At 58.5% G+C, this 12878-nt stretch overlaps 2 protein-coding genes across 3 annotated transcripts; both read left to right on the top strand.

The window, feature by feature from the left end:
* The first annotated feature begins 1069 nt into the window (after positions 1-1069).
* Positions 1070-4728, top strand: BCL6B (BCL6B transcription repressor). The gene is given in 10 exon segments (XM_087867522.1): positions 1070-1321; positions 1483-1673; positions 1898-2102; positions 2104-2120; positions 2231-2584; positions 2822-2946; positions 3493-3657; positions 3758-3888; positions 4005-4142; positions 4473-4728. Coding segments are annotated over 9 exon segments (1431 nt in total). The 5' UTR covers positions 1070-1321; positions 1483-1494; the 3' UTR covers positions 4590-4728.
* A 3918-nt stretch (positions 4729-8646) lies between these two features.
* SLC16A13 (solute carrier family 16 member 13) lies at positions 8647-12548 on the top strand. 2 transcript variants are annotated; one of them, XM_045797420.2, is made up of 4 exons: positions 8647-9374; positions 9511-9654; positions 10282-11019; positions 11943-12548. In XM_045797420.2, exons 1-4 carry the CDS (start codon positions 9176-9178, stop codon positions 12137-12139), a joined length of 1278 nt encoding a protein of 425 aa, XP_045653376.1. In that variant the 5' UTR covers positions 8647-9175; the 3' UTR covers positions 12140-12548. The 2 variants fall into 2 exon arrangements, with proteins under 2 accessions (XP_045653376.1, XP_045653377.1); XM_045797421.2 differs by having other exon boundaries at positions 9256-9391; positions 11943-12547.
* The last annotated feature ends 330 nt before the right edge of the window (positions 12549-12878 follow it).

Consider the following 12878-nt stretch of genomic DNA (forward strand, 5'->3'; position numbering starts at 1 on the left):
GCTAGTGCTCGTCCGCCCCCTCGTGGAAGGAGTCAAACATTGCCGGGTTTTGCCTACTTGCCGCGCTGGACCCCGGCGTCCCGCCAGCCTCCAAGCGTAGCCGACGGGCGGGTGCCCGAGGCCCTAGTGAGCTGGGATTGGGGGAGGGCGAGCGGACTTTGGGCGGGAGTCTGTCTCTCTGGATCCCTAAAAGGATTCAGAAGAGAGTCGGGAGCGAGAGTCCGGACGCCCAGGTCTACTGAGTGTCTCTGGGCCCCCACCCGGGGCTTTCCCCACCTCCTCGAGGGGAAGCAGCTGGCGGAGCCGTCCGGTCGCAGGACAATGGAAGGAAACGAACTAGAAATCATATCCGTCCCCTCCCCGCCCCGCCCGATCACAGCCCCCCTTTTTGTAGGCCTTGCTAGAGGAGCCTGTCATTCACACCGCGCGCTCCCGCTGTCTGAGACCCCACGCGAGTCCACCGTGGCCTCCCCAAACCTGGTGCCTCGCTGGGTCCCCTTTATCTCCCTTGATACGGTACGTTGGAAGGGGGAGTTTTGCCTTATCCACTCTTCAGTTAACAGGCACCCCTCCCTTCCAAAAGCCAACACACCGATTTTCCCTGCCCCAGGCCCCTCGACGACCCGGGTCACCCATATTTCCAATCTCCATATCCCCAACCTCCTCCCCAATTCCAGTGTCCCATCCCCGGTTCCACTTTCAGTGGCCCAAGACCCCTTACGTTACGACCACCCCGGGTTTCTGAGATCCCGCCCTCGAGCCGGAGACCCCGCCCCGGGCTCGCCATCTGGAGACCGAGGGAGGAAGGAAGGATACAGACCCAGGCGTTCACCCCACCTCCACCCCCGCCCCCGCCATCCCGGCCAGATAAAGGAGCCGAGTCCAAGAGGGGAGAGAGACCCCGCCCCCCTGAGAAGAGGAGCCGCAGCCCCTGCAGGACGGGGGTAAGAACGACAGACCGAGGGAGCCAGACTCCTGGGTCCCCAAAAAGGGTTGCTGATGGTAGGAAGACTGAGGCCCACTACTTAGGCTAAACTAGGGGTCCGGGACTAGACAGTAGTGGAATTCCGTGGTTCAGAAAGGGAGCCTGGGTTGGGATTTGGAGGGGTGTGGACCGCAGGCCTTCTGGGGTGCCCGGGCAGGTCGGACACCTGAGATTCAGGCGCGCGGTGAGGCCGAGGGGAGCGGGGTGCTGCACGGGCACGAGCAGTCGAACCGAGGGCGCTGCGGACCGGATTCCCCACGCTGGCCGTCGACGCCGCGGCGTGGGGGCATCTACCTCCCGCAAGCACTGTGGAGTCTAGGGGGGAAGCGAGCGCCGGTAAGCTGGGGGCAGAAAGAACTAGACGGCTCACGCGAGGCTGCGCGAGCCGGGCAGGGGGCGCTCGGCCCTGGCTGCACGTCCGCAGAAGGGGCGAACTGCGGAGGGAAGGCGTCTGGGCACCGCCTGGGTCCCTGAGCCCTTTCCTGGGACACCCGCAGGCCTGCGTCGCGATGGGTTCCACCGCCACTTCGGAGGGCGCACTGGGCTACGTCCGCGAGTTCACTCGCCACTCCTCCGACGTGCTCGGCAACCTGAATGAGCTGCGCCTGCGCGGGATCCTCACTGACGTCACGCTGCTGGTTGGCGGGCAACCCCTTCGAGCTCACAAGGCGGTTCTTATCGCCTGCAGGTTCGAGGAGTGACTGGGGGGGGGGGACCAAATGGGAAAGGGGTGGTATCATGAAGTCTTTGGGAGGGGATCCGAAGCCAAGCCTTCCAAAAGCAGGCGGCTGAGCGTCGTGTTGAGCGTTGGGAAATTGGGGGGATAATGGACAAGAGGTGGGGCTTTCTACAGTGCTGCGTGTCTCCGTGGGTTCCCCAGGCCCTAACGTAGCGTATCTGCCCTCTCTCCAGTGGCTTCTTCTATTCAATTTTCCGAGGCCGCGCAGGCGTGGGGGTGGACGTGCTCTCCCTGCCCGGGGGCCCCGAAGCCGGAGGCTTCGCCCCTCTCCTGGATTTCATGTACACTTCGCGCCTACGCCTCTCTCCAGCCACTGCACCGGCTGTCCTCGCAGCCGCCACCTACTTGCAGATGGAACACGTGGTCCAGGCATGCCACCCGCTTCATCCAGGCCAGGTGAGGGAGCCGCAGCTCAGTGTCCTCCATGGGGTGAGGTGGCATCCCAGGGGTCAAAGGTAGAGGCCAAGATTACGAAAGAGAACTAATATCCATCGCACTCTTCCCAGCTACGAACCTCTGGGCATCTCCCTGCGGCCTTTGGAGGCAGAACCCCCCACGCCCCCAACGGCCCCTCCACCAGGCAGCCCCAGGCGCTCTGAAGGGCATCCAGACCCACCCACCGAGTCTCGAAGCTGCAGTCAAGGCCCCCCCAGTCCAGGCAGCCCAGACCCCAAGGCCTGCAACTGGAAAAAGTACAAGTTCATCGTGCTAAACTCTCAGACCTCTCAAGCAGGGAGCCTGGTGGGAGAGAGGAGTTCTGGTCAACTTTGCCCCGGGGCCAGGCTCCCCAGCGGAGATGAGGCTTCCAGCAGCAGCGGCAGTGGCAGCGAAGAAGGACCCATTCCTGGTCCCCAGAGCAGGTACAGGGCCTGGAACCTCAAGAATTTGCCGAGCCAGCCCCAGCTAGGAGGCAGACCACTGGGTGGTCAGGAGCAGGGAGTGAGGGCGTGGGACTCTGGCAGCACAATCGGATACGGCTCATGGGTCAGTGTTGGCTCACCTCCAGAGGGTAGGCCTTCCGCTCCGAGTTCTCCAGGCGAGAACCCCCTCCATAAAATCTCTCCTAATCCTTTTCTCTGGGCTTGCCACCTGCCTAGGCCCTCTCCAACTGCTGTCACGGGACAGTTCAAATGTGGGGCTCCAGGCAATCCCCCCCATCTCCTCACAGCCTCGGCTCACGAGACCACTGGCTCACACTCTGGGCGGGCTTGTCCACCACCAGGTAAGAGCCCTTCCTTCTACCTCCTCCCTTGGCTTTTCTCCTCGGGCTGCTCAAGGCCGGTTTGGGCCGAAAGGAAAGGCCTGTCCCAATTACTGCAAACTGGAATCATCTAGGGAGCTTTAAAAAATCCTATTGCCCAGGTCACACCCCACAGATCAGAATATCTGGAAGTGGGAGCCAGGAATCAGTATTTTTTAAAGTTTTCAATGAGCAGCAAAGTTTGGGAACTTCTGGTCTGTTCCCATCAGGGCTTGGCAGGGCCTCTCAGGCAAGCTGTCAAGCAGAGCAGTAGTCCAAGAGAAGAAACAGACACTTCGCCCATTAATGTGGCGTCCACCTACCACGACCACTATTGAAGAGCTCAGTGGAGTATCTGTAGTCAGGCAGACATGAAGTCAGATCTTGGCTTGGCCTCTTACTAACCATGTGACCTTGAGTAAGTCAAATGAGCTCCAGAAGCCTTCACAGTAAATTGGGGAAAAGAAAACCTACTACCAGTGTGGTCTGAGGACTCAGTGGTATGGTCATTACCCACCACCCTCCCAGGAAGTGAATTTTTCAGCTGCCAGAACTGTGAGTCGGTGGCTGGGTGCTCGTCGGGGCTGGACCCCTTGGCTCCTGGGGATGAGGACAAGCCCTACAAATGTCAGCTCTGCCGGTCTGCCTTCCGCTACAAAGGCAACCTGGCCAGTCACCGCACGGTGCACACAGGTGAGGGAGGGGAGGGCCCCCGCCTTCGTGCCCGCGGGCGTCCTGGGGCGGAGTCCCTGACCTCCCTGCCCCCCTGACCTCCCTACTCCCCTGCCTCCAGGGGAGAAGCCCTACCACTGTTCCATCTGCGGAGCCCGCTTTAACCGGCCGGCCAACCTGAAAACGCACAGCCGCATCCATTCGGGAGAGAAGCCCTATAAGTGTGAGACGTGCGGCTCGCGCTTCGTGCAGGTACGGAGCGCATCTCCGAGCCGGCTCGAAGGCAAATTTGCCAGAGGTACGGGCGGGCCGTCGGGGAGGGTTCTGTGCCTCCTAGACGCGCGGTCTGAGGTCCCCTCCCTTCCCAGGTAGCGCATTTGCGCGCGCACGTGCTGATCCACACCGGGGAGAAGCCCTATCCTTGTCCTACCTGCGGCACTCGCTTCCGCCACCTACAGACCCTCAAGAGCCACGTTCGCATCCACACGGGGGAAAAGCCGTACCACGTGAGTACCCGACCTGGCCTGGCGTTTACCTAGGGGCGGGGCTCTGAGAGGAGCGGGCCTGGCAGGCCCTGGAGCCCCCCGAAGTGGGCGGAGTCCTGGAAGATAAGGGGCGGGGCCGGGGGCAGGGAAGCACGCGCTCAGAAGTTAGGCTCCCGGGCTGAGCGCGGAGGAGCTGGGGGTGGAAGGGGGCGGGGCCTCTCCCCGCGGCCTCCGCAGAGGATCTGGGGAGACACTAGGACCAGAGAGCTTCTCTTACGCCGAGAGCCGGACGGTTGCTCCTCGGGGGATGGTTGTGGAGGGGGCAGGAGCTGACCGGCTGTCCTCCCGCAGTGCGACCCCTGCGGCCTGCATTTCCGGCACAAGAGTCAACTTCGCTTGCATCTGCGCCAGAAGCACGGAGCTGCTACGAACACCAAAGTGCACTACCACATTCTGGGGGGGCCCTAGCTGGGCACCCCGCCCAGATCCCACGCTCTTCCCGGAACCCGGGACGGCTGCGGGCTCACGCCTGGCTTCCCCGTCGGGCTTGCGCATGGGGGGCGTGCGAGGCCCCTCCGGTGTCAGAAACTGCCACCGCCTTAAATTCTCACTGGGGAGAGCAGGGGTGGCAGATCTCCGCTTGATCTGCCTCTGTTTTGCTGGTCAAAACCTCTTCCCCACAATCCAAATTGTTTCTGAGGAGACAGCCAGCTGGGAGCTGCGGGGGCGCGGGGAGCCTGGAGGGAACGCTCCTCCACCTGCGGCCCCCCTCTCATTTGGTTTCTCTGTAAATATAATTTATTGAGGCCTGTGGGTAGCACCAGGGCCTTCATTCTATTGCATTTCCCACGTCCCTCTCCCACAAGTGTGATCAGATGTGACCTGAAGCACAGCGTGTGAGGTCACAGCTCTGCGGGCAGAGATGAGCACTTGGCTGTCTTCCTTCGGCTTGACTGTTCTATGTGTATTCTTGTCATAACTTTCATCTTTACAGTTGTTGTTTTCTCCTATCCGTTTGTTTGTCGGTTCATTGAAAATGGAGAAAGGGTCTCTCTGTGTCCCGTCCCTTCCAATCCTAGGTCTGGAACCTTATTTGTTGTAGGGCAGCTCTGGGGACATGTGGGGTTGTGGAATTGGGTCAGGAACCCTCTTTGGTATTCCGGGTATTATAGGTTCTCTAGCAGGCTAGAACCGCGTATAGACTGTCCTCGGGTTCCAAGACTCAGAGGAAGGGTTTTTGGTGAGCTGGAAATGGAAGTAAGAAGTGCTTCCTGCAGGCCGCGGATGTGGGGGCTTTGGCAGTCTTGGAACAGGAGGGATGATTGGAGAGGCTTTCTCATATGGCCCTCACTGGCCCCTGAGTCTGGTCACCTAGGTTTGGCTGCACTGTGTCGATCTGTCATGAGTTGGGCTTCAGTTGAGCCCAGAATCCTCCCACTGGGGCCTGTTCTCAGCACTGGGTTGATCCCTTCCTTATCAGAGATGATGCAAACTTTTCTGATTCTGCCCAGACTCTAAGAATGCCAAGACCTACGGGAGAATTGTTAAACTCTATCTTGACTAAGAGATGAAAAATCGTACCAGTCCTTAACTGTGGAGGTGTCTGGGTTCCAATGTTCCTTGGGGTTCTCTCTGCCTGGGACAAGCCCCTTCTTCCTTTAGTGGGTTTTTGGACATCTTCTGGCAAGTGTCCAGATTCCAGAAACTTCTTTGCCCCTAGAAGTCACAGGTGCTTGGTAACTTTCTTACCTTAGAAAAGCTAGGTCTGTGACCTGGCCTTCCTGTCACTGCATTCCTGTCTGGAACCAGTGAATGCACAGAACCTTCCACAGGGAGAGAAAAGGGGCTGAGTTCCATTCTGGATTTGCTGTAGTTTGGGATTGTGATTGGGATTACTGTTGGGATTAGGGATTTAGAAGCTTTAAAAGAGTAATTGACTGATGGTCCTTCTAGTTGACCAAGTATCTGGGTAGGATTAAGAGGTTGGTTGAGGGGCACAGTCTCCGTTGTAGGCCTAGTAGGTAGAAAGTTGGGAATGGGGTTGCCTCTTAACTAGATGGAATGTCTGGAATGTGAGAGGATACTCTGAAGCCTTGATTTACAGTTCTTCCCCTGCTGCCTGGAGAACTGTTTGATTGTAGGGTATGGGTGGAGGGTAAGGAGCACTTTGAATTTGCGGGGTGGGGTATTGTTCCCTCTTCCTCCCCCCTGCAGAATTGAAGCAGGGAGAGAAAGCAGAAGAAAGATATGAGAAGGAACCATGATTTTTTTTTTTTTTTGGTGTGTATTGGATGGGCAGGTGGAGAGCGCCTAGGGCTAGAAATGATGGCTCTTGCAAGATTGGAATCTTGGAATAAAGAAGCCTCTCTGTGCTGCCTGCTGTGTCCAGGGTTCTTGCCTGGGAGGATCTGGGATTGGGGTGAAAGGCAGGGGGAAGAGGGTTCTTCCCTCCTCGATTCCATTTTGTATTCTGTGCCCATTCGACCGCCCCATCCCATCAGACACTTTAAATGGCCCTTGTTCTCCCCTTCCCTGCCCTTGCCTTCCGGCCCATTGTGTAGGAACCAGTGACCTCATGAAGTTTCTCCGGAGCCACCTGCATCCTGCTGAAGTCACTTCCTGCCCGAGGCGTGGAGGCAGCGGGGAGAAACCAGGAAGCCACTAATCATACCAAGAGGCTGGGGGATGCATCTGTTGTGGGGATCTTAATGCTTGGGACACCCCCTACCACCACCACCACCACCACCACCACCACCAAGGAAAATGGATAGGACTTGGGTCCCCTGAGGACAGCACAGAGTGCAGGTGGCAGTGAGAAGGTGAAGCATGTGGTTAGAGCCAACAGGCCAACTCCGCCCCTCCCCCAGCAATGGTGCCTTGGACTCTATCCAGTGCTCAGGGCATGCTTCTCTCCCACCCTTTCCCTGTCCTGTGTGTGTCCTGGGTGCTCAGCTCTGTTCTGCCGTGGCAGAGGGTCACAATTCTGTTAGGTTGCCTCCCTTTTGGACTTAAATTCCTCATCTGTGCAATAAGTCCATTAACGTGGTCTGCAGTTCCTGCCTATATTTACAGTCTGTGGTTGTGTTTCTCCATCCGAAAACTCATGACCTAGATGAGAAATAATTCTAAGTAAAACATGAAACAAAGAACCTAAACTAACCCCTTCCCCCCCCCCCCCCCCCGCGAACTGCAGCTTATGCCCTGTTGAAAATGAGACCAGCTAATATTACTTATCCCCTGGTACCTGTCAGGTCCTAAACTAAGCATTCTTGTGCATAGCGTTTCTAATTCGATTCCCCTGACAACCCTCAAAAGTAGGTACTATTATTATCCCCAATTTACAGTTAGGAAAAGCAACTGAGAGGTTGACGTCTTAGTGGTCCTATGTACTCCGTTACACAGCCACATCAATTGCTATGGCTTGGCCTATTTCCCACCAGCCAAAGTTTTGACTCCATTTAACAAAACAAAGTTTGGGGGGTATGATTATTTTATTTCCCACATATAAAATTATAGGGCTCAATATGCTTTTTAAAATTACACGGCCCGGGGCGCCTGGGTGGCTCAGTTGGTTAAGCCTCAGACTCTTCATTTCAGCTCAGGTCATGATCTCAGGGTGGTGAGATAGAGCCCCGTGTCTGTCCCCACACTCAGTGAAGAGCCTGCTTAAGACCCTATCTGCCCCCAACTCACCCCCAACCCCCCTCCCATCCGCCAAGTGCACACAGGCACTCTCTCTCTAAACAAACAAACAAAGCACAGCCTCCCACCACTTGTCACTTGTCTGGGTATGAGCCCTGGAGCCCTAGTTGCAAGGTCAGGGTCCTGGGGAGCAGGAATTATAATGAAGAAACAGAAAGCCAAGCCATTGGTGTTATGTAAGGTGGACAGACCATACTGGTTGGATAGGAGGGGCTGACCGCTGGGTGGTAAGAGCTCATCTCTTTCGTCAACCCCATCAGGAGATCAAAACCTGCTGTTAGGAAATAGTTTTACCAGAGGGTGGAGGAAAAGGTTTCAGCCCCACTGAGGAAGGGGTGTAGTGGTGCCGGGGAGGCCCTGAGTGCGCTCACGGCCGCCCTTCCTCTCCCGAGTTATTTTTGGTCTCTGTGACTTGTAGATTTCCTGTTAGCGAGGACAGAAGCAACAGGAACTGAGTCGCCACTGTAGACACGGACGCCAGCAGCTCAGCAGTCCGTTGCCCTGGTGTCTTCCTTGGCCCCTGAGCCCCTGAGGATCCAGGCATCGGATTCTAGTGTGCTCGGGCGCTAGGACAGGCATTTCATTTGTCTCAGCGCGGAACCCCTACGCTCACCCCGACCTGACCTTGCCACCGGGCCCCCCATTCAGCAAGCGGGTGTCCTCCTCTCCTGAACCGGTTTAACCACCACCCACCCCCATGAACTCCCTACGTGAGGGTCTTGGTGCGGGAATCTGGACGGATTGGCCGGTTAGGTGGACGGGAGACGCAACAGCCTTGGGGTAGGTCCCTACGTCACGTGGGGCCCATGGAGTCCGCCTCCTGCTGTCCCCTCCTGACGCATGCGCCCCACTCACTGTCCTGGTCCAGAACCTAGCTCTAAGCCCCGCCCTGCCCTCTGGCTCCACCCCCGGCTCAGGAGTCCCGCTTCCCCACCCGCGATCCGGGGACAGGGACGACCGCCAGGATGGACAGGTAGCTGACACTTGCAGTGATAGGACGGATAACCCGCACGGAGACCAGCGCGCTGCAGGGTGGGGGCCCAAACCCAGGGCCGCCTCCTGGCTCCAGGCTGAAAGCCTCGACCGGCTGCGCTCAGCCCGCGGAGCCACGCCCCCGGGAGCCGCTGGCCCGGAGCCCGCCCGCTCTCCCCACCTAGGTCGCCCCGCCGGGGGAGAGGCGCCTCGCGCAGCCTCCCTGCCTCCCAGCCTCCCGGCCTCGTCGGTGCCTTCCTCTGCAGCAGCAGCCTGCCCTCCGCCGCGCGGCGGGGCGGCTCGGTGGGCAGAGGGGGAGGGTCCCGCGCCCCGCTCCCGCCCGGGCAGTACGGAGTGGCGGCAGCCCTGCGCCCTTGCCCATGGCGCACAGGGCCGAACCCCCCGACGGGGGCTGGGGGTGGATGGTGGTGCTGTCCGCGTTCTTCCAGTCGGCGCTGGTGTTCGGGGTGCTCCGCTCTTTCGGCGTCTTCTTCGTGGAGTTGGTGGCGGCGTTTGAAGAGCGGGCGGCGCGGGTCTCCTGGATCGCCTCCATCGGGATCGCGGTGCAGCAGTTTGGGAGTGAGCGCCGCGCCTGGGTCCGGCGGCCCGCGACCCTCCCTTGGAAGGGCAGGGGGGTGCGGGGACGCTGGAGAGGAAAGGGCGGGGCTGGGGAGGATACTGGCCAAGGGCGCCAATGACTGTCTTCCTTTCTCAGGTCCCTTGGGCAGTGCCCTGAGCACGAAGTATGGACCCAGGCCCGTGGTGATGGCCGGGGGCATCTTGGCTGCGTCGGGGATGCTGCTCGCCTCCCTTGCTACTTCCTTGACTCACCTGTACCTCAGTATTGGGCTGCTCTCAGGTGAGGCCCTGGACAAGGGCAGGAGAGGCCAGCGGCCTCCGGACTTTGACCTTCTTCCTGCCCATTCCCAGAGGCTTAAGGAGGAGCTGCGGGAAAGTTTTGTCTGGCACCTGTACCCAGAAGGGAAGGAAGTCTTAAGAGCAATGACTAAACTGATCATCGTGGTGTGGGGATATTGAGAAATTCAAAGATGTCGAGGTCAGAATTTGCAAGCCCAGGGCTGGTGGGGCTGGAGTGTCAAAGGAAGAATTACCGTGAAGTTGTGCCAGGCCTTGCAGCTGCAAAAGAGATACCATTATCCAGTTTACAGACAGACAAAGAAAGGCTCTCGAAGCTTATGTAACTTGGCAGACAGAGATCACGCAGCCAGAAGTGGTATAGCCCGGGCCTAACTTCCCAAGTTCGGATCCAGTTACCGTACACACAGCATTTCTAAGCCTCCATAGTCCCATCGGGCGTATTGCCGCCGGCTTGCAGATGAGGAGACCAAGGCCGGGAGACAACATAAAATATCCAGGGTCATACAGCTCGAAACCAGGCCTACGTTCTGCAGCTGGGCAGCGGTGGGATTACCAGGTGCCCTGGGAGCCCTAACGGTCCCCCAACCCGTTTCTTCCTTTTTGACAGGCTCTGGCTGGGCCTTGACCTTCACTCCGACCCTGGCTTGCCTGTCCCGTTACTTCTCTCGACGGCGATCCCTGGCCACAGGGCTGGCACTGACTGGCGTGGGCCTCTCTTCCTTTGCCTTCGCCCCACTTTTCCAATGGCTGGTCAGCCGCTATGCCTGGCGGGGGGCCCTACTGCTGGTGTCTGCCCTCTCCCTCCACCTGGTGGCCTGTGGCGCTCTCCTCCGCCCACTCTCCCTGAGGGAGGACCCTGTCATGGGTGGCCCTGGGGCCCAGCTCATCTCCCTCCTGCATCACGGCCCCTTCCTCCGTTACACTGCTGCCCTTACGCTGATCAACACTGGCTACTTCATTCCCTACGTGCACCTGGTGGCCCACCTCCAGGACCTGGATTGGGACCCACTGTCTGCTGCCTTCCTACTCTCGGTCGTGGCTATTTCTGACCTCGTGGGACGTGTGGCTTCTGGGTGGCTAGGAGATGCAGTCCCAGGACCTGTGGCACGACTCCTGATGCTCTGGACCACCCTGACTGGGGTGTCACTGGCCCTGTTCCCCGTGGCTCGCACTCCCACGGCCCTGATGGCTCTTGCCGTGGCCTATGGCTTCACATCAGGGGCCCTGACCCCGGTGGCGTTCTCCGTGTTGCCTGAACTGGTGGGGACTGGAAGGATATACTGTGGCCTGGGACTGGTACAGATGGTCGAGAGCATCGGGGGTCTGCTGGGGGCTCCTCTGTCAGGTAAGGGGGATTGGGTTTCGGGGGCGGGGTCAGGGCTGCCATGTCATGCAATTTGGGGAGGGGACTATTTACGTTATAGTATACGTGAATACGGCCGTCTGGAACCACACAGAACACAGCCTGCATGGCCAGTCATAGCAGCCCCGAAGTGGGTCCACGGGGCAAAGAAATGGGGGCTGTGGAAAGACTCCGAGGAGCTCTGAGGACCCCTTGGCAGGGTACCTACGGCTTGGGTGCCAGAGGACCTGGCTGGACCCGGCCAGACGTAGCCTGCATGGGTCTGGCCTTTCCCTTGGCCTACTGGGCCCCGGCCCAGGTGTCTGAGCTGTCGGGTCAAAGTTCTCCACAGCCCAGATGCCAAAACCTTCAGACCCTTAACTTTCTCCTCTTTTTTTTTTTTTTAAAGATTTTATTTATTTATTTGACAGAGATAGAGACAGCCAGCGAGAGAGGGAACACAAGCAGGGGGAGTGGGAGAGGAAGAAGCAGGCTCATAGCAGAGGAGCCTGATGTGGGGCTCGATCCCATAACGCCGGGACCACGCCCTGAGCCGAAGGCAGACGCCCAACCGCTGTGCCACCCAGGCGCCCCTTAACTTTCTCCTCTTAACTATTAACTGAGAGTGTAGATGGGAGGGCCGTGGTTGCTTGAAAGAAGGGCACGGCTGTGCCTGCCCCGCTCTGGATACCCAAGTCTCTGCTGGCTGGCTTGGAGGCCCTTTCTGAAGGCAGGAGGGTGGCTGAAATTACCCCTCCAGAAACTACCTGTAGAAACCTTGGGGATGCCAGAGTTCTCGAGCTCATTCAGACATGCCTTGTGAGTTCGAACTCTTTTGAGATGATGGGCCAAGGATTACTGTCTTTCCTCCATCAGTCTCGGGAAATGGGTCACCCACGTGTGTTCTTTTTCTCTCTTGGACCTAGGCTACCTCCGGGACGTGACAGGCAACTACACTGCGTCATTCGTGGTGGCTGGGGCCTTCCTTCTTGCAGGGAGTGGCATCCTCACCACTCTGCCTCACTTCTGCTCCTCAGCCTCCACCTCCAAGCCCCAGGACCTTGTCACAGAGGCAGTGGATACCAAAGTCTCTCTGCCCAAGGAAGGGCTGGGAGAGGACTGAACTGCAAATCGGGGCCGTCAGACTCAGAAAGCCAGAGCTGGGCAGCTCCAGTCGTGTCCCCCTGGCCTAGCCTGGTGCCCACAGAACCACAGTGCCTTAAACATCTTGAAAGGCCTCCCCCCTAGGCCAGGCCTGGGGGGTCCTGCGATGTGTGTGCCAAGCCCTAGTATTTTGTCGAAGGCTCCTATCTCTTCTTTGCTCCCACAGCCTTTTCCAAAGGACCCAGGAGCTCAGCCTGCTCCCCTGAGCTGTGAGTCAGCCGTGAAAACCAAAGGCCAAGAGACTTACTGTGTTTGACATGTTATCTCTAGTGTTGCCTACCAACTTCCATCTCTGCAGGCAGATGTTTGGGAAAGGGGGATACCCTTTTGAGATAAAACTGAATAAGGAAACTGCATAATCGTCAGAACCTCAAAAAGAGCTGGGGCCCATATGCTTGGGTTGGCTGAATGGGCTCATGGCTAGGAAGTGGAGGGAAGGTACCCGCTTTAACCCTGGACTCTGCTGTCTGGACCACAGTCCCTCCGTCTGGCCCACAGACCTCCCCTTTCCCATTGTCCCTTGTGACTTAGAGGACAGTAGTGAGGACACAGGGTGGCTTGGGAGGGGAGCTAAAGCTGCAAGAGCTAAAGTCTGGTCCAACATTTCCCTCAGGCCTGCGGAAGGAGCCAGAAATGCAGGGAAGAGTTAGCTGGGGGTCTGGGTGGGGCAGACGGCCCCCTCCTGAGCCCGCACCCCC

This window comes from Ursus americanus, chromosome 14, assembly GCF_024610735.1.
Source record: "Ursus americanus isolate L20-20 chromosome 14, mUrsAme1.1.p, whole genome shotgun sequence".
NCBI classification, from domain to species: Eukaryota; Metazoa; Chordata; class Mammalia; order Carnivora; family Ursidae; genus Ursus; species Ursus americanus.